Consider the following 21262-nt stretch of genomic DNA (forward strand, 5'->3'; position numbering starts at 1 on the left):
TAATGTTGGTACCACTGCGTAATTTTCTTCATTTAAAAATCTGGATAGGTCCTATAAATACTGAGAGTCCCAATGCTTTAAGAACATTAAAAAAAACACTCTAGTTTACCTCTATTCAAATTCAAAACAATATGTTTTCCTGTCTTCAAATATTTTTTCATGTTAAATTGAAGTTTTCCCTAGATTATGTCCCTCGGAAAAGTTTGAAAAATGCAATGAGCTATTTGCAAAAAATGTTTTAAAAAATAATTTATTGGAGGGCAAGACGGCCACCTCCTCCGGGGGTTAGACGGCCACCCGTAATTTGTAAATTTTATTTGATATAGGTTATATTTTTGACGGTTTTTTGACTGTTAAGACATATTTGTAGATAAGGAAAAGCATTTTCAATAAAACTATCAATTTTTAATCAAAATGTTTAACACAACATTCTTCCCTGGGATATAGCAAAACTCATTGAAAAGTATGAAATCCTGTCAAACTTTTCAAAAAATTGCTACTTTATAATTGTTCACATAGTTTTGATTTACTTATTTTAATCGAAATACACAAACTAATTATTTTGCATCAAATTGTGTTTGTTTGTAGTGTTGTAGTGTTGTAGTAAAAATTCACAGTTTTTCATAAAATGTGGTCGCAATGATATGAAATTCACTGAGCCAAAATATGTTTTTTTTAATATCATTTTTCTTTACATTTTAAACTTGATTTTTTCAACCAAAATAGTTATGATGTTCAGAGAAGTCTGTTCAGCCAACCATGTAGGTATTTCGGTGAATTTAGCAAAGTTATTAGGTTATTTTTTAGCACTGACCGTCTTACCCCACATGGGTGGCCGTCTTACCCTGCGTATTAGATATATATACTAGGGTGGGTACGGATTTTGAAAAGCTCTCAGATCAAGTTCTGGTTCCCCTCGTAGGGCATACCCAATGGGACTAAATTAGTTGGTCTAAAAACCAATTTTCAATACTTTTCAGCAATTTAATAAAAAATAGTTGAAATCGTATATATTAGGGTGGGTACGGATTTTGAAAAGTTCTCAGATCAAGTTCTGGTGTGGTTCCCCTTGTAGGGCATACCCATATGGACTCTCACACCAAATTTCAACTCATTTGGTTGAAAACTGGCTTGTCTCAAGCGGGTTCAAGTTTACATGGAAATTACTATGGGAAATTTTGAATTTTCGTTCATTCGCTCCTACCTTCCTTGGGAAAACATGTAGAAACTTCTAGGATGGCCAGAAATGAGCGGAATCGTCTGGAGAACAACTTTCTCTAAGAGACCAGGTCGATTCGGTCATGCCCCCCCAGTCACGACGTTCTAGCAGGATTCTAGCAGAATTCTTAGAGAGCTGGATATTCTTAGAGCATTCTAGCAGAAATGTTCCACCGTTCTAGCAGGATTCTGACAGAACCAGCTCTGCTAGAATATTTCGTGACTGGGCCATCGAGCTCAACGGCAATACATCCGGGGTTTTCGGAACCATCGGTTTTCCCCCAGAAAAGCATCAAATTTTTCTTAGCATGCTATGAATGTTTGATGAACACCGCGACGCCACATGTCAAACAGCTACAAATAGTACAGTCAAACCTCTTTTTACGCGACCTCCTTTTGCGCGAAATTTTTTTTACGCGGTTTTTTTTACGCGAAAAATTCAAAATAACGCGGTCCGATTTTAAACTGTCGGAAGTCTTAACCATTATGGTCATATCTTCCTGTTCAACGGGGACCACAATCAGGGTTTTTACCATCAGTAGCTTCGGTATAATCTGCATCATATTAGGATGTTCTGGACAACTAAGAACATCCGGAAGTCACGAATAGAATATCTATCTGTTCAACGGGTGTTTGTACCGGTGTATTCACCATCGATATAGCTTCAGGTAGCTTCAGTGAGCCACGATGGACTCTCTGCGATCTGTTAGAATGTACGAGGTCATCCAGGAACTCCCGGAAGTCATGGCCTGGATATCTACCTGATCAACGGGAGTCTATATGGCTATATTAACCATTGGTATAGCTAGAGGTAGCTTCAGCGGACCACGATGGACACTCTGCGGCAAGTTGGATTGTTTTGGGTCACCCAGGAACTCCCGGAAGTCATGGCCTGGATATCTACCTGATCAACGGGGGTCTGTATGGCTATATTAACCATCGGTATAGCTTCAGGTAGCTTCAGTGAGCCACGATAGACTCTCGCGATGTGTGTACGAGGTCATCCAGGAACTCCCGGAAGTCATGGCCTGGATATCTACCTGATCATCGGGAGTCCATATCGCTATATTAACCATCGGTATAGCTTCAGGTAGCTTCAGCGGACCACGATGGACACTCTGCAGCAAGTTGGATTGTTTTGGGTCACCCAGAAACTCCCGGAAGTCATGGCCTGGATATCTACCTGATCAACGGGGGTCTGTATGGCTATATTAACCATCGGTATAGCTTCAGGTAGCTTCAGTGGACCACGATGGGCACTCTGCGGCGTGTTGGATTGTTTTGGGTCATCCAGGAACACCCGGAAGTTATGACCTGGATATCTAATTGATCAAAGGAGGTCTATATGGGTATATTATCCAGCGGTATACCTGCAAGTAGCTTCAGTGGCCCACGATGGACAATTTGTGACATGTTAGATTGTGTTGAGACATCCAGGAACTCGTCCTCAAATGCGAATGCTAATTCTAATGGGACATTTATGCGTTGATCAGGAAAATATCCAGGCCAGGACTTCCGGGAGTTCCTGGATGGCCCAAAACAATCCAACATGCCACAGAATGCCCATCGTGGTCCACTGAAGCTATCTGAAGTTACACCGATGGTTGATATAACCATACAGACCCCCATTGATCAGGTAGATATCCAGGCCATGACTTCCGGGAGTTCCTGGATGACCTCGTACATTCTAATAGATCGCAGAGAGTCCATCGTGGCTCACTGAAGCTACCTGAAGCTATACCGATGGTTAATTCACCCATACAGATCCCCGTTGATCAGGTAGATATCCAGGCCATGACTTCCGGGAGTTCCTGGATGACCTCGTACATTCTAACAGATCGCAGAGAGTCCATCGTGGCTCACTGAAGCTACCTGAAGCTATACTTACTTTACTTTTACTGCTCGTACAACCTCCGGGTCATGAGCTGTCTCCAGATGCGCTGCCACTGAACTCGGTCTTGGGCTGCTACTCTCCAATTCCGACTCGGAACTCCCACACTTCTCAGATCTTCCTCCACTTGGTCTAACCACCTCGCACGTTGCGCCCCCCTCCGCCGCGTTCCAACCGGCTCCGAATTAAACACCAACTTCACCGGATTGATAGTCTGGTTCGGTTGGCGCGCATCCAGCGCGTCCGGCATTCTTGCGACGTGTCCGGCCCACCGGATTCGGCCAGCCTTGGCGACCTTCCGAATACTTGGCTTGCCGTAGAGTTGCGCCAGCTCGTGGTTCATCCTTCTCCTCCATACAGTGTTCACACGCACGCCGCCAAAGATCGTCCTAAGCACTCGCCGTTCAAAAACTTCAAGCGCTTGCAGGTCCTCCTCGAGCATCGTCCACGTCTCGTGCCCGTAGAGGACGACGGGTCTTATCAGCGTTTCGTACATGGTGCACTTTGTACGCCGGGAAAGATGACCAGGCCGTAGGGTCTTGTGGAGTCCATAGTAGGCACGACTACCGGTGATGATGCGCCTCCGAATTTCTCTGCTGCAGTTGTTGTCCGACGTTACCAACGATCCGAGGTACACAAACTCCTCCACGACCTCGAACTCGTCCCCGTCGATCGTCACGCTCGGTCCTATGCGAGCCCTAAGGGACTCGGTTCCTCCTGCCAGCAGATACTTCGTCTTCGCCACATTCACCTTCAATCCAACCTTATCCGCTTCCCGCTTCAATTCGGTGTACCGCCTGGCCACATCCTCGAACGTTCTGCCGACAATGTCCATGTCGTCGGCGTAGCAGATGAACTGGTTGGACCGGTTGATGATCGTGCCCCGCATGTTGAAGCCCGCCCGCCTCATAACACCTTCAAGCCCAATGTTGAAACAGAGGCCGGAGATACCGTCGCCTTGTCGCAGTCCCTTGCGCGATTCGATCGGGTCGGACATCGCTCCCGAAATCTTCACGCTGCACCGTGCCCCGTCCATCGTCGATTTCACCAGTCTGATCAGCTTCCCGGGAAAGCCGTTCTCGTACATGATCTTCCATAGCTCTTCGCGATCGACCGAGTCGTACGCGGCTTTGAAATCGATGAACAGGTGGTGCGTCGGGATCTGGTACTCGCGACATTTTTGGAGGATTTGGCGCAGCAAAAAGATTTGGTCCGTCGTCGATTTCCCCTCCACGAAACCGGCTTGGTACGTCCCTACGAAATCCTTTGCTCGCTCCGACAGACGACAGAAGATGATCTGAGACAGCACTTTGTAGGCCGCGTTGAGAATAGTGATGGCTCGATAGTTCTCACATTCCAACTTGTCCCCCTTCTTGTAGATCGGGCATATTACTCCCTCTTTCCACTCCTCCGGTAGCTGTTCTGTGTCCCAGACCTTGACTATCAGCCGGTGTAGACAGGCCGCCAGCTTGTCCGGGCCCATCTTGATGAGTTCAGCACCGATACCATCCTTACCCGCTGCTTTGTTGTTCTTCAGCTTCTTGATGGCATCCTTAACCTCCCTCATCGTGGGTGCTGGCTCGTCCTCGCCGTCCACCATACCGCTGACGTCGTTTCCCCGGTCGCCTTGGTACTCCGCCTCTGGGCCGTTCAGGTGCTCGTCGAAGTGCTGCTTCCACCTTTCGATCACCTCACGCTCGTCCGTCAAGATGCCTCCGTCCTTATCCCGGCACATTTCAGCCCGCGGCATGAAGCCAGTCCGGGATTGGCTAAGTTTCTTGTAGAACTTACGCGTTTCGTTGGAGCGATACAGCTGTTCCATGTCCTGGCACTCCAACTCTTCCAGGCGGCGCTTCTTGTCCCGAAAGAGATGGGTTTGCTGTCTTCGCAACTGTTTATACGACTCCTTGTTCCCACGGGTGTTGTGCAGCAGCCACTTGTCCCGCGCTGCTTTCTTCTCGTCCCAAATCGCCTGACATTCCTCGTCGAACCAGCCGTTCCGTCGAACTCGGTCCACGTACCCGATGGCGCTCGATGCCGCTGCGTTGATGGCTGCTTCCATGTGGCTCCAGCAGGCCTCCAGAGGGGCTTCGGCGAGCTCGCCCTCGTCAGGCAACGCAGCATCGAGTTCCCGCGCGTACTGGGTAGCGACCTCCGGATCCTTGAGTCGCTCCAGATTATACCGCTGCGGGCGACGGTACCGGATCTTGTTGACCTCGGACAGGCGTTGGCGCAGCTTTGCCACCACCAGGTAGTGGTCCGAGTCGATGTCCGCGCCACGGTAGGTTCTGACGTCGATTATGTCCGAGAAGTGCCGACCATCGATGAGAACATGGTCGATTTGCGTCTCCGTGTCATTAGGTGATCTCCAGGTGTACTTGTATAGGGGGGTGTGCTGGAAGAAAGTACTACGAATGGCCATGTTTCGGGAGGTAGCGAAATCGATGAGTCGTAGGCCGTTCTCGTTCGTCTGCTGGTGGGCGCTGAACCTCCCAATAACCGGTCTAAACTCCTCCTCCTGGCCAACTTGAGCGTTCAAATCGCCGATGACAATCTTGGCATCGTGTTTTGGACACTTCCTGTACTCGCGGTCAAGAAGCTCGTAGAAAGCGTCCTTGTCATCGGCGTCGCTTCCCATGTGCGGGCTGTGCACGTTGATAATGCTCAGATTGAAGAATCGGCCCTTGATTCTCAACCGGCACATTCTGTCGTTGACTGGCCACCACCCAATCACGCGCTTCGCCATTTCGCCCAGCACGATAAAAGCTGTCCCCAGCTCGTGTGTATCGCCGCCGCTCCAGTACATAGTATAACCCCCGTACTCACGGTGGTCCTTCCCCTTCCAGCACACCTCCTGCAGCGCCACGACTTCGAGGCCGCGGACCCGCAATTCGTTGGAAAGAATGCGTTCGCTCCCATCGAAATTGAGAGACCTGCAGTTCCACGTCCCGAGTTTCCAATCCCTGGATCCCCGAAAATCGGGTCGGCGATTGGATCGGCTCGCATCTGGAGCTCTCTGCACTTGGTTTTTACGGCGGGTGCGTGTAGCCATCACCAACCCCCTGTCTCGCCGGAGGACCGTCGTACCAGGACTGTTTAGAGTCCCACCCTGGCACTGGGACTGTTAGTCAGCCGCCCCTAACCTGGGGAACAGACGCTGTTCCGAGCCGCCCCTAACCTGGGGAACAGACGCTCGAGGGGGTCCTAACTCTATCTGCTGTAAGCCGCCCCTAACCTGGAGAACAGACGCTTACCTCGACGATGGAGCAGGACACCGATTTCCTTGAGCCGCCCCTAACCTGGGGAACAGACGCTCGAAGGGGGGTTGCTCGCCTCTGTAGGAGCCGCCCCTAACCTGGGAACAGCCGCTCACGGGTAGAAGGAGTCGAAACCCCAATTGTTTTGGGCCGCCCCTAACGTGGAGTACAGACGCCCAAAACGGTAATGGAGGAGGGGGGGGGGGGTTATGCGTGCGCCGCGGTGCAAAAAATCACTTCACTTTACACTTTAGATTTTTTCCCAGAATTTCCAAAAACTTTCCGATGCTTTTATTTTGTCGCGCTTTTGCTTCGATCCGACCCACTGTGCACTCTTCGAATTGTCATCCACTCTTCCAAGTAGGTAGTCCAGCACACAGATCTTCGATGACGACGACGACACAACTACACACTATTGTGTGTGGACGGACGATGACGATGACGACGATGTGTACTGGCCACGCGGGGAGCACTTTATTGTCTCTTGTTTGGCCCGAACTGAACCGTGAGGTCGAACAAAAATTTCACCAAAATTTGACGATATCGCGGTCGTCAGGCGCGGACTTCATAGGTCGCCGATTCGCGGCAGGTTCCGGAGTAGATCGACGAAAACAACACGCCGCGATGTGCCGGAAAACCACGGTTTTTCACGGTTTTATTCGGCACGCCGGTCGGAACGCGGGCACCGCACTTGCACACTCACACACCTGAAGCTATACCGATGGTTAATTCACCCATATAGACACCCGTTGATCCGATAGATATCCAGGCCATGACATCCGGGAGTTCCAGGATGACCCAAATCAAACCAACATGCCACAGAGTGTCCATCGTGGTCCACTGAAGCTATCTAAAGCTATACCGATGGTTAATTCACCCATACAGATCCCCGTTGATCAGGTAGATATCTAGGACATGACTTCCGGGAGTTCTTGGATGACCCAAAACAATTCAACATGCTGCAGAGTGTCCACCGTGGTCCACTGAAGCTACCTGAAGCTATACCGCTGGTTAATATGGGCATACAGACCCCCGTTGAACAGGTAGATATCCAGGCAATAATTTCCGGGAGTTCGTGGATGACCCAAAACAATACAACATGCCACAGAATGTCCATCGTGGTCCACTGAAGCTACCTGAAGCTATACCGATGGATAATATAGTCATATAGACCCCGTTGATCAGGTAGATATCCAGGCCATAACTTCCGGGAGTTCTTGGATGACCTAGTACATTCCAACAGATCACAAGGTAACCATCGTAGGTAACGGAAGCTACCTGCAATTATTACGATGGTGGATACACTGGTACACACCCTTGTTGAACAGGTAGATAATCAGTTCATTACTTCCGGAAGTTCTTGGATAACCCAGAACATCCCAACCTGCTGTAAAATATACAGCGCAGGTCACTGAAGCTATTTTGAATAACCTGGAATTACAATATTATTATTAAAAAATATATAATACTTTATAAAACTAAAAAATACTGAAAACTCTTTTTACGCGAGCAATTCAAAATAGCGCGAACTCTTTTTACGCGAAAAATTCAAAATAGCGCGAACTTTTTTTACGCGATTTTTTTTTACGCGAGAACCAAAATTCGCGTAAAAAGAGGTTTGACTGTATCAGGATCACCATAAATGATAATTGTATACACAGCAAAAAATATGTAAATTTACACAGCACGTAATTGCTGTTTCTTATGTAAACTCACTCAATGTAATGTTGGAATATGATGTAATGAGCAAAAAGTAATGGAAATTACTCCGATGTAAATCTAAATCTAATGTAAATCATGAATCTAATGGAAACGTTGAGCATGGAAACTCAAATCTGATGAATTTCTACCCGCGTTCGGCTTCCTGTAAATTCCTATTTAATGTAAATCATATATCCAATGTATTTCTGCCAAACGTTGACTTCAAAACTACCCGAACTAAAAATAGTTATGTTTGGTTCTCTTTCTATCGCTCTCATATTCGCTGGCCCACTGCCTGAGCCTCGACCTGAACAAGTTGATGCTTTAGCCACTCGTTTATAAAATGCGAAGATGGCTCAGTCGGCCGCGGGTAGCAGCAGTAACACCGAACATCCTACCCGTCGTCCGTTCGACTCCAGTCCAGCGTTATTCCACTTGGCTGTCGACGAGAAAGCATCCCCTACCTGTGAAACAACTTTTTAAAATCCGAATTTCCTTTTGCTGCCCGCTTCAATCATTTTAAAATAGAACATAGGCCACACCCTTTTCCTACTGCAATCCAAGTCGAGCTTCTCATTCCCATTGGCCAATCAGAATTAGTTGATTTGAAATAATGTAATTTCCAAAACTAATGTAAATTCCAAAACTAATGTAAATTTTCAAAACTAATGTAAATTTCCAATGAGTCTAATGTAAATTTCCAATGGATCTAATGGAAATATACATCATTTATCATGATACCTTTTGGTACATGATAAATAATGTAAATTTACAGAAATATTTTTTTCTGTGTAGTTCAAAAAGTTGTTCTCCAGACGATTCCGCTCGTTTCTGGCCATCCTAGAAGTTTCTACATGTTTTCCCAAGGAAGGTAGGAGCGAATGAATGAAAATTCAAAATTTCTCATAGTAATTTCCATGTAAACTTGAACCCGCTTGAGACAAGCCAATTTTCAACCAAATGAGCTGAAATTTAGTGTGAGAGCCCATATGGGTATGCCCTACAAGGGGAACCACACCAGAACTTGATCTGAGAACTTTTCAAAATCCGTACCCACCCTAATATATACGATTTCAACTATTTTTTATTAAATTGCTGAAAAGTATTGAAAATTGGTTTTTAGACCAACTAATTTTTGTCATTTCTATAATGGACTACTGCTGCCGTTCTACGCATAATTGTCCCATGTAATTTTTCGACGATTTTGACTTTTTGATATTTTTAAGTTTAGTTTGTCGTATACTTTTAGAAAAACACATAAAATCTAGTACTTTGTTCGGAAACTCATCAAAAACAACACCAAGTCTGTTTGTCCCATTGTTACGCTTCTAGGCATAATTGTACCACCGAGTATTTTCTCTCATAGAATCATTAGTTTAACGAAGCATTATGCCTTGTTTACCTATTGTATAGCAAGAGGATCATAAATAAGAGTGATAAACTACTAACTGGGGCGATTAGGGACATATAGGACGGATAGGAACCCACGGGACAATAATGCGTAGAAACACAGAAATCGGTCGAAAATTTTCAATAGCGTTTTTCTCAGTTGCACTTTTTTGAGCATGGGACAATTATGCGTAGAGCGGCAGTATTGATAGAACAATATGTACGTAATTTGAGATCAAAATATTGATCCTTGCACTGTAACTTGGATTTGGCCCGCACTTTTCTCTCGCACTTTTGACAACAACATTTCCAAAAACTAGGCAACCAGCAGTTGTTTATTTACAATTCCAGTCGCAGTTTCCATCAAACTGGATATTCGCCCGTTAAAATTGCGGTTGACATGTAAGCAACATCGGCTCGCTTTGATCTTTTTTTAAGAAAATAAAAATTTCCCAAGTCGGTTTGACAAGTCGCAATAGTGAGATTGATAGCAATAATTTAGTGCGAAGTCCAAGTTAGTGAGAATTGCGCAATAATCTGTTGTAAAAATTTTATGAGACTTCTCCCTTAGAGTGGCCGTTTTACCCCCAGCTACCCTACTGAGTTCGTCAAAAAATAGAAAAAAAATAAATAATGTTTTTCTTTTAATTTAAAATTTAAAAATTTTAAATGTATGAATTTTGAATTTATTCAATATCAAAATTTTGGAACATCATTTTTTTGGAATTTTCAAATTCGTAAAATTCAGAATTCTCGATTTTAAAATTTTTAAATTGACGAATTTTGAATCTTGATTTTTTTCATTTCGAAAATTTTAATTTTTGAGTATTGTGTTTGATTGATTTTTGAATATTGATTTTTTTCAATTCATTAAATATTTCCCGATTAAATTTTCAAAAAGTTCTATCTGCATAGGAAACCCATGACGGATAGGTTGCTTTGAAAATTTAATCTAGATTTGTGTTTAGAAATTTTAAATTCTCTATATTATGTTTTTTTCATTCAGACTTTTCAGAAATTTTCAGATAGTCAATTTTTGAATACGCTCAACCCCCGGTGGTTGGTCACTTTTTCGTTTGACACTTTTTTAGTTTAGTGCAAAGTCAAACTAAAAAGGTATTAACTGTCACTTATTACACAGCGCTCACGCACACTATCACAATAATCGTTTGGTAGTGTGTGTAAACTCCGTGTAAAAGAGGTGTCAAACTAAAAAGTTCGTTTGACAACAGTTGGTGTCAAACCATCGGGGTTTGAGTGTATTTATTATTTTCCATTTTAAAATTATCAAGTTTTTGAATTTATGATACGCGTTGATATGGTCGCATGACAGCCGCAAAACATTTTTTTGGCTGTTGTCAAGGGTTACCGTGAGCTTTCAGCTGACTTTTTTGGGAACTATTCAAAGCAAACCAAGTTGACAGCCAAATCAACGTATAATTTTACTTTAACCCTCTACAATCCAACCCCGCCTTTAGACGGGCTTCCAGTTTAAAAATCGCCAAAAACCAATTTCAACCAATTTTTGATTTTTAAAAAGCATTGGAATGAGAACTCTCAAAATTTTAGAAAATTTATAGGTTGGAAGTTTTACTTGTTTTATGTGACTATGCCAATTAGTGCGTCCATCCCGGGAATTCCCGGGACAAAATCCGGGATTTTTCCAAAACCGGGAATTCCCGAATCCCGGGATTTTTCATATTTTGTCCCGGGAATTCCCGAAATTGAAAACATATCAAATTTTGGTCTAGAAATTCAGATTTGGTTGTGGAAATTAGTAATCGATAAGCATTTTAAAGCATTAAAATTTTTATTCGGCATATGACAACATTAATTTGGCAGGGAAAATTGTTAAAATTTTTGTTTACAGATCCGCAAAATGCTTTGCGCCTTAGATATTTTCTACTAAATTTTATTTATTTAAAAAAGACTTATTATTATATTCACGTTCATTTATGACTTTAAACTTGAAAAAGCATAATATTTTAAAAATTATTTAACTTTTCATCATAAACCGGCATCTGGAGCAAATCAGGAAAAAGTAACGAATTAAGACAGCTGTTTAAGCTAATTTGTTTTTGAATAATGTTCTGATTGTTTTGATTGATTTCGATTACAACAGGAACAGATCAAAACAATTAGTACACAAATTTCCAAATTTATTGCTCTAAAATCTCCTGTACCTATTCAGACTGTAGTCCCGATTATCCCAAGTTGGTAGTTGATTGGTAGTAACTTAAAGATAATTTTTAAAATATGTTTTTAAATATAAAACATAAAATTCGAAACTTATCCAAAGTGTTGCATTGTCTGGTATAATTTTATTTCTTGTTGTTTTAGAGACTTTCAATGAAATTGTATAAGCTTTTGTAGTTATATTATATAAATAAAAAAATAAAAGAAATATATTCAAAATTCTGGTTCAATTAAATTCCATCAAAGAACACATTTTTTAAATTGTGTTTTACACTATCTAAAGACTGCTGTCCATGTTCAGATTGAAGTGTAGCTTATCACCATTAACAGTTTTGAGCTAATTCTATGATTTAAGCTAGAAAAACGTAACAAATATAATGAAAACATAGATTTTATGACTGCTGCAAAAATTTCCCGGGATCCCGGGAATTCCCGGGATTCAAAAAATATTTTTCCCGTTTCCCGGGAAATTCATAACCCGGGAAAATTGGACGCCCTAATGCCAATGTTTTTTTTAATGTCATGTATTTAGGGGAACGCTTTAGCTGTGTTTTTTTACACTTCCTATATTTTAAGTAAAAAGAAGTGTCCCAGACTATGCCTCTACGCATTTTTCTACAATTCAAATAGTAATGGTGCCATTTTATAGCTGAAAATGTGAAAAACAACAGAAAATTGAAAAGGTGACTGTTAAAACATAAAAAATAGATAGGCAAAATGTAATGATAGGACGCACTGAAACAAGAAAAACATAAAACAAGAGAAGTTTTGCGTAGAACAAAAGTTGCTCAATAGGACCTGCTGAACACGGGAAAAATAAAAAAAAATCGAAAAAAAATATGGGCAGTAGAGGGTTAACTTGCTGATTTTTACGCCGCGGTAGTTCGCCGGCTGTAAATATCCTATCACTCAAGGAGCTATTAGACTACAACAAACAAACTTTTCGACCGTACGGCAGTTTGCCTGCTCTGTTTGTGAGCCTGCATTTTCGTTTGCAGAAACGTCAGCCTGCACACATTTGGCTTTGTTTGCGAGTTTGGCAAACTGTCAAACACAAAAAAGTGCAAGTTGGTTTGTTTGTTTGCCATAGTCGAATAGCTCCTTCACAACGATCGATAAACGTGATTTTATCTCGCAATAAGCAATATAAATTCAAAAATTAACAGATCAGAAATCTGTTTAAAATTTAAAAAAAAAATCTCTGTTTTTTTAATTTTCATGTTGCTTTTGATTTTTTCCATTTTTAATTTTAAATTTTTGAATATTGTTTAGTGTTGAATTTCCACATTCTTAAATACTTATTTGTATTTTTTTTTATTATTTCTAATTGTCTGTATTTTAGAATTCCTGAATATTTAAATTTTCTGATTGTCATTTTTTGAATTTTTTTCCATTTATTTTTTTATTTTTGAGCATTTATATTTTTGACATAGGACTATGTCTTTACTTACTATATTGGGGGGCCAGTTCAGAAATTCGATCCAAAGCGTCACTTTTAAGCGTTAAAAAAGGGGACATTTTGAACGCTTATATCTTTTTTCCCTGTGAATCAATCCAGATGGTTGGACCACCAATCGAAAGAGGAAGATTTCAGCTATTGTTTAACTACATAGATAGTCTGACTAAACATAGTTAAAACACTTAAAACATGCAATCAAAATGAGTAATTTTTCAGTACAAATCGGACAGATGACCAATCAGAGCGAGCGTATGCATTCGAGACCGCGCCCCTTTTGTGCCGTTCTCCGGCTGTGCCGCTATTTAATCAGAAAATTTCGCAAAAGCAAGTCACTTTGGAACGAGCACTCGAACTGTGCACGTCGGGCCGGCGCGGAGCAGCAGCAGCAGCGGCCAATAGAAGAAGAGGACCAGCAACCAGAAGGAAGAACCACCGGCAGCAGAAGGAGGAAATTCGAGCGAAGCGGACGGCGGAAGTCGCTATGATGCGGCGGTTCTCATGAAAAATGGCCAATTCGACAGTGGTGGCCAAAACCAGGAGTGGCCGATGCCCTCGAAGAAGGTTCCCCCGGGGCCTGCGGGGACATTTACAGAAACATACGAGTTGTGGCAATATGGGTATCAAAATTCATGCTTTTTGATACTGAACATAATAATGGCCATTTCGACAGTAGTGGCCACAACCTGGAGTGGCCGGTGCCCTCAAAGAAGGTTCCCCCGGGGCCTGGGGGGACATTTACAGAAACATACGAGTTGTGGCAATATGGGTATCAAAATTCATGCTTTTGATACTGAACATAATAATGGCCATTTCGACAGTAGTGGCCACAACCTGGAGTGGCCGGTGCCCTCAAAGAAGGTTCCCTCGGGGCCCGGGGGGACATTTACAGAACCATACGAGTTGTGGCAATATGGGTATCAAAATTCATGGTTTTTGATACTGAACATAATAATGGCCATTTTGACAGTAGTGGTCACAACCTGGAGTGGCCAGTGCCCTCAAAGAAAGTTCCCCCGGGGCCTGGGGGGACATTTACAGAAACATACTAGTTGTGGCAATATGGGTATCAAAATTCATGGTTTTTTATACTGAACATAATAATGGCCATTTCGACAGTAGTGGCCACAACCTGGAGTGGCCGGTGCCCTCAAAGAAGGTCCCCGGGGCCTGGGGGACATTTACAGAAACATACGAGTTGTGGCAATATGGGTATCAAAATTCATGGTTTTGATACTGAACATAATAATGGCCATTTCGACGGTAGTGGCCACAACCTGGAGTGGCCGGTGCCCTCAAAGAAGGTTCCCCCGGGGCCTGGGGGGACATTTACAGAAACATACGAGTTGTGGCAATATGGGTATCAAAATTCATGGTTTTTGATACTGAACATAATAATGGCCATTTCGACAGTAGTGGCCACAACCTGGAGTGGCCGGTACCCTCAAAGAAGGTTCCTCCGGGGCCTGGGGGGACATTTACAGAAACATACGAGTTGTGGCAATATGGGTATCAAAATTCATGGTTTTTGATACTGAACATAATAATGGCCATTTCGACAGTAGTGGCCACAAACTGGAGTGGCCGGTGCCCTCAAAGAAGGTTCCCCCGGGGCCTGGGGGGACATTTACAGAAACATACGAGTTGTGGCAATATGGGTATCAAAATTCATGGTTTTTGATACTGAACATAATAATGGCCATTTCGACAGTAGTGGCCACAAACTGGAGTGGCCGGTGCCCTCAAAGAAGGTTCCCCCGGGGCCTGGGGGGACATTTACAGAAACATACGAGTTGTGGCAATATGGGTATCAAAATTCATGGTTTTTGATACTGAACATAATAATGGCCATTTCGACAGTAGTGGCCACAACCTGGAGTGGCCGGTGCCCTCAAAGAAGGTTCCTCCGGGGCCTGGGGGGACATTTACAGAAACATACGAGTTGTGGCAATATGGGTATCAAAATTCATGGTTTTTTATACTGAACATAATGGCCATTTCGACAGTAGTGGCCACAACCTGGAGTGGCCGGTGCCCTTAAAGCAGGTTCCCGGGGCCCGGAGGACTTTTACAGAACCATACGAGTTGTGGCATATTGGTATCAAAATTCATGGTTTTGATACTGAACATGAAAATTGACATTTCGACCGTAGTGGCCACAACCTGGAGTTGCCGGTGCCCTCATAGAAGGTTCACCTTGGGAGAACATTTATGACAATTTTGCCGACAAATCTATGAAACAAAATAAAATAATCTTATTTCAGATTTCACTAGCAATCCAAAAACACATTCAAATTGTTTGGTCCTATGTCTTTCGGTTATGTCTCTGACATACCATCTTGAACTTTTTGAAGTAAGTAAAACAACAAATTCAATATTTAAAAAATCAGAAACCTACAAACTGAAAAATTTAAAAAGCGTTGAATTTCTATATTTTTATTTTCAATTTTTGATTTGAATTTTTGATTCTCTCAATGGTTTTTTACGTTACGATATTTTTAAATCCATTTATTTTTAAACAATATTTTTTCATTATTTTTATTCTTAAATTTTAGGTGTTTTGAATTCTCTATTTCTTAAATTTGAATTTTTAAAATATTGAAGTATATTGTTTCAAAATCGGTAAATCATCAGTGTACACGTTTGACAAAAAAGAACTTCGACCTGGTCGCGGAGAAATTGAAGCGAAATAATTTCTGGAGCAACATATGAAAAGGGTGCATAAGCATTTTGACAGCAGTTTCTATTTTGCAAATTCCAAGACAAAAAGTTTCTTTTTAACAAACCACGAGGTGTTGAGACGTAGCTTGGGAGACCTGCTACTGGTTTGAAACTTCGAGTTTTGTGAAAAAGTTTCCTGAAGATTGAGAATAAGCAAAATAGTTCAAAGTGTCAAAATGTTTACTCCAAGAACCCGACGGACGTAGCACAATGCCGCCTGTTGCCAGAAATTCGGCCACGGCTCACCGAACTTCAACCTCCGGCCCCGATGCGTGAAGTGCGTGCCCACTGCCACGACTTGTGAGACAACGCAGAGCAAACCAAGCCGCGCGTAAAGTGCGCCAACTGTGAAGGCAACCATACCGGTAATTACCGCGGATGCAATGCACGGAAAAACTACCAAGAAAATATTTTTAACACTTGACGGATCTTTTCGCACCTCTTCGGCAAAGTTGTTGCCTGGAACACGGACTAATCGGCAAAGGAGTTTTGCGTTCCTTTCGAGCTCCGTGCTAGCCTAATTTAACTGCACTAACAACCAACAAAACAAGACGAATGAACTTAAGGGAAAACGAGAACCGAAATGATTGTGATAATGTGACAAATAAAACTCAAAAAAATATTATTACTCATATTAAATAGCGTTTGTTTTTATTATTGTAATCAGTTACATCCATCATTGTGTTTAATGTGTGTGTTTGTCTGTGTATGTGTGTGTGTTTCACTTTTATAACCGAGAAAAATTATATCCGTTAAATTTATCATATATATTTATTCATGTTAAAGTTGCAGAAACCAACTAATTATTAAACAAATGGAATTCATCTTCACCAGTCAAATCGTTAGACGAAAGTATAGTTTTTAAACAGAAAATCACGTTTTTTTATTCTTTGTGTTTTTTAACCTACTGACCAAATAAGAGTAGAGCAAAGCATTTTAAACGAAGGTTGAAAGAAAAAGTTGAAAAAAAAGAGGACAAGAAAGGATGTGTGCAAGTTAAGTAGCTCACGCCGGATTTGTATTGACGGGGTGCGGATGTGACACTTTGTTTTTAGAATAGTTTTGGACAGTTTGGAAAGCGATGCTACACAGCTACTTTCTTCTAATTTTGTTTGCTTTGCGTGTGTGTGTGTGTAAATTTAATATAAATTTCTCTCCCTTTGTTTCTTGACTAACAACTAAGAAAAAAAGGACGATCGAACATCTTCTCTTCTTTTCTCTTTGCTTCGCTTGATATACACACATTTATATAATTAGCAATGATTAACAATTCGTCTCTTTCTGTTATCTTTTTTGTTTTCGTAACATAATTTGTATCGTTAACGTCTAACTTTAGTCATTGTCCTCGTCCTCGTCCCAGTCGTCGGATTATTCCCGTGTGGAAATTAGTTGTTGTGGTTAAGTGTTTGCAAACATTTTCAATGATTTGCCCTTTTAGTTACTCTTGCCCTATAGCTTAATCGTTACAATGTGGTAGGTCTGAAATTAATTTGTTGTTTGAATGTTTTTTTTTTTTACTCACTAAACAGCGCATTTTCAATGATTGAATGATACTTCTTTTCACTAAACTAAACACAATTCTTCGGCGACTCAAAAGTAAAAAGTAGAATCTAACGAATCTCAAAAAAACTAAGGTAATTTTTTGACGAATAATAGAATAACGAAATGAAGTTGTTTCAAGTGTGTTTTATAACAAGGTTAGAAAACGAAAAATAGAGGTTGCACTGACTAAACAACGATAGTAAGAGTCTAGAGTGATCGTGTAAATACGGTATAAATAAACGGATAAACTTTGAGGAAAAAAAAACTCGATAGTGGAAGAGGAAACAACAACGAAACAAAAAAATAGGGTGCAATTTTCTCGCAAAGGGTAAAAGGGAGAATAGTTTGCTTGGTTGAATTTGTAGTTTGACGACTTTGCCTTCTTTTTTTGTTTTTGGGATCGAATTTCAGTACCTGTTCTGGTTGAACTGCGACTGGACGGTGGCCCGTGCGGCGCCGGCCGCCGCGTCCCGCACGATCTGGTTGCCGAAGAAGCCCGACTGGAACTCCTGGCGGGCCTTGTCCATCGTGATGCGGTTCGTCTCGGTGCCGCTGCGGTAGATGGCGTGGATCTGTACGAAGGGGAAAACAAACCAAAAAATGCTGCTTAAATTTACGAGCAAACATTTGTCACAAAACGTATCTGCTTTTTTTTCAATTCTTGACTGTTTGTTAGCTATTTGTCGCCCCTTACCTTGCTCAGCATAAAGATGTTCCCGGCGGCGCACGCCCCGTACCCGAACGCAATCGCGAGCACAAAGATGCCCACCAGGATGCCGATTCCACCACCGCCAAACTGCGTAATGGCCATAATAATGCCACACGTGCCCGAGCCGGGAAAGCCGATCGTCTGCACGATCGTCACCAGCGTTTGAAAGAAGAAAATGAAGAAGAACATCATAAAGTTGAAGCTCGAGTCGTTCTTGAACGCCTTGTACGCCGGGCGGTACCTGCGAGTAAGAGAAGTTTTGTCAGAGTCGATCATAGAGAAATCAAGCACACCACAGAATCTCACCAGCACAGGAACGAGGCCGGCGTGAACAGGATCGCGTAAAACATGCCCAGCCCAAAGGTGCGAAAGTCCCCGGAGTGGAACAGTATCACCAAGCCGCCGAGGATGTTGACGACCATGACGAGCGCGTAGAACATCCACAGGTAGTACAGGTTCTGCACAATCTTCTGGAACTCGGTCGGGATGTCGATGTTGATGTCGTGGTAGAAACAGGGCTGCACCGGACAGAACGAGGGCAGCGGGGGCCAGTTGTTCGGCCGGCTAGCGTTGGCACTGTTCATCAGCTCCGCCTCGCGGCGTTCCAGCTCCTGCGCTTTCTTCTCCAGCTCGTCTTGGCGCCGCTAGAGGAAGGGGAAGGAATTAGTATGAATCCAATAGAAATCACAATCTTAGAACAGGAAACAACACTAAAACACAAATTTGTAAATCAGAAGTATTTCTACAAAATTGATTACACGTTTGAACAAAAAATTATAGAAAAATAATGCACATAAAACCACAATATTTATTGCGGAAATCAAAACTTTAGCAAGCAACAGATTCAAAGTTACATCATTACGAAAAAAAAACAGCATGACTGCTAAATAAAAAGGAAAGCACAATTTATCTACTAAGTCCTTTTCTTAACAATGCCACTCGCAAGGCACACTATCGCAGAAAAAAATCAAAATAGTCTACCCTAAAGCAGTATTGAATTTCGGTGGCAACACACGTTAAATGGTACATAAAAATAAGTCAGTTTTACTAGCCGGTACATTGAGAAGATCAGTCTTTCGGCGAAAAGGCCGGCACATCGACGAATATGGATAGAAAATATTCTACTTCTCTACTCAACATTTGAGAAATGAGAAAAGATTTCCTGATCGACTTGGTGTCTTCGGCAATGGATTAGGATTATCAGAAAAAAGGTACACGGAAAAAAAATCTCCCTCTTTTTATTTGACTTTTTACCATCAAAAGAAGAATTCAAAAAATACGTATTTTTTTAATTTTCAATTTTTTAGGTTTTTGGGGTGGTACAAAATCTGGTACCAGATGTATAAATTTTAATGGTACTTGATTTATTTTTGTTAAATAATGAAAGTCAAATAAAAAAAATCATGATTTTTATCCGAGTAGGTATCTACTTTTTCAGATAAGTCTTAGTCAAAACCAACTAGGGGAAATTCTCGTATCTTTGGCAGGTTAAGCTCTCGCTCCTAACTCCATCCAATTTGCAGATTTTCACTATTTAAACAACTAGTTTTGCAAAACTTTTGATAGAAACATGCTTGCTCACTTCTTATTCAGCTATTTATCACTCGATTTCAGTTGAAAACGCTTTTAGTTTGCTTTAATTGAATGTCAAAGTTCTGACCTGCCAACATTAGAGGCACGCTGGAATTAGATGCTGTTCCCCTACAACTTTGCCCAAGTCATCAAATCGATCAGAACATCTCTTCTCAAGATACAGATTTTTAAATGCCCATTTTGTTTGACCAGCCCGCAAAATTGTATGGAGACATATAGGGAACAGTTAAGGGGTTACATACATGAAAATCGGCAAAAATGTCAGAGGTTGGTTTGAGCACAAACTCAATTTTTTTTTAATCTGTTTTCAGGACATTATAATATATATTTTCAACTATTAACAAAATAAATTTGAAGATATTTGGTTGTATCATTGCCAAGGTTGCATTGAAGTTAGAATTTTCAAAAAAACGGGTGCCACGATATCTTAACACTGCCTTGACCAAATCGGCTCAAAATTTTGGTGAAGACTCGTTAAACCGGTCCTGTGTGCATGACTAAGGTCGATTATTTTGGATTATTTTAAAAAAGATAAAAATATCTTTATATTTTTCATTTAAAAAACAACCAATTATCGAAAAAAGGAAAGTTTTTGATTTTTATATTTAAAAAATGCTAAATTTCAAAATCGGCCTTTGTCATGCACACGGGATATGTCTTGCAAGTCTTCACCCAAAATTTCAGCCAATTTGGTCTATCCCATCTCGAGATATCGTGGCACCCGTAAATCAAAAATAACGCTCGCAAAGTTTGACAGTTCACTTTGAGCATGGCAAAATTTTCAGCCTAAATCGTCTGTAACTTACTTTAATCATGAAATATCTTCATGAAACTTTCTGGAGTGATTGTAAATAATCTTTTTGCTTTTCAGTTGATTTAATAAATTTTCAGTAATATGAAGCAATTCTTGACCAAAACCGGAAATGGATTTTAATGGTACGGGAAAACACATTTGCCGATTTTTTAATTCATGTTTTTCACAGAAATTCAATTTCTAAACACTTTTATTTTTTATATGTTTTAGGAGACATAAAACCACAACTTTTGAGCCAAAAAAAGCAACAACTTTTGAGCCATTGACATTTTGCCCCCCAAGTTATTATTTAAAAAAAAGTCTTTTTATTTGGAAAAATAAAAAAAAATAGTCGAGTTTTTTTACTTCAGTTTTAAATGTAATATTAAAGTACTTCAAAGTTTTTTTTTTTTTATAAAGTGCACCGTTTTCAAGATATAGAGTTTTGTGAAATGTTCTGATCCTCTCGAAAAACATACCAATTTTTAAAATTTTGGAATCAAGACCTACATTTCTACATTTTTTGCCTCCCTCACCTTACTGAGGAAAGGCTATAAAATCACTCGAAAAACGAAATTCTTAATTTGTCTTCCTAGACCCACCTTCATGTATACTTATCGACTCAGAATTACATTCTGAGCAAATGTCTGTGTGTGTGGTGGGATGTTGACCAAAAAAAAATTGCACTGCATTATCTCGGCACTGGCTAAACCGATTTGGACCGTATCATTCGATCCGTCTTGGGGTCCCATAAGTCGCTTTTGAAAATTATGAAGTTTAGTAAAGTACTTCAAAA

The 21262-nt window shown here is 41.4% G+C and overlaps 1 protein-coding gene across 3 annotated transcripts in view; it reads right to left on the bottom strand.

Annotated features, from left to right (window-relative positions):
* The window catches only part of LOC6043492 (secretory carrier-associated membrane protein 2), a 34003-nt gene that overhangs the window by 2037 nt on the left and 10704 nt on the right, over positions 1 to 21262 (bottom strand). For 2 of the 3 annotated variants that reach the window (XM_038259838.1, XM_038259837.1), the window contains 3 exons: positions 18387 to 18724; positions 18066 to 18321; positions 17786 to 17943 (listed from right to left, as the gene is read on the bottom strand). In XM_038259838.1, the coding sequence (XP_038115766.1) occupies positions 17786 to 17943; positions 18066 to 18321; positions 18387 to 18724 (752 nt within the window). Of the gene's footprint in view, positions 1 to 17778; positions 17944 to 18065; positions 18322 to 18386; positions 18725 to 21262 lie in introns of those variants that run through there. The other variant, XM_038259839.1, reaches the window with a different exon arrangement.

Source organism: Culex quinquefasciatus, chromosome 3 (genome assembly GCF_015732765.1).
Source record: "Culex quinquefasciatus strain JHB chromosome 3, VPISU_Cqui_1.0_pri_paternal, whole genome shotgun sequence".
Taxonomy (NCBI): Eukaryota; Metazoa; Arthropoda; class Insecta; order Diptera; family Culicidae; genus Culex; species Culex quinquefasciatus.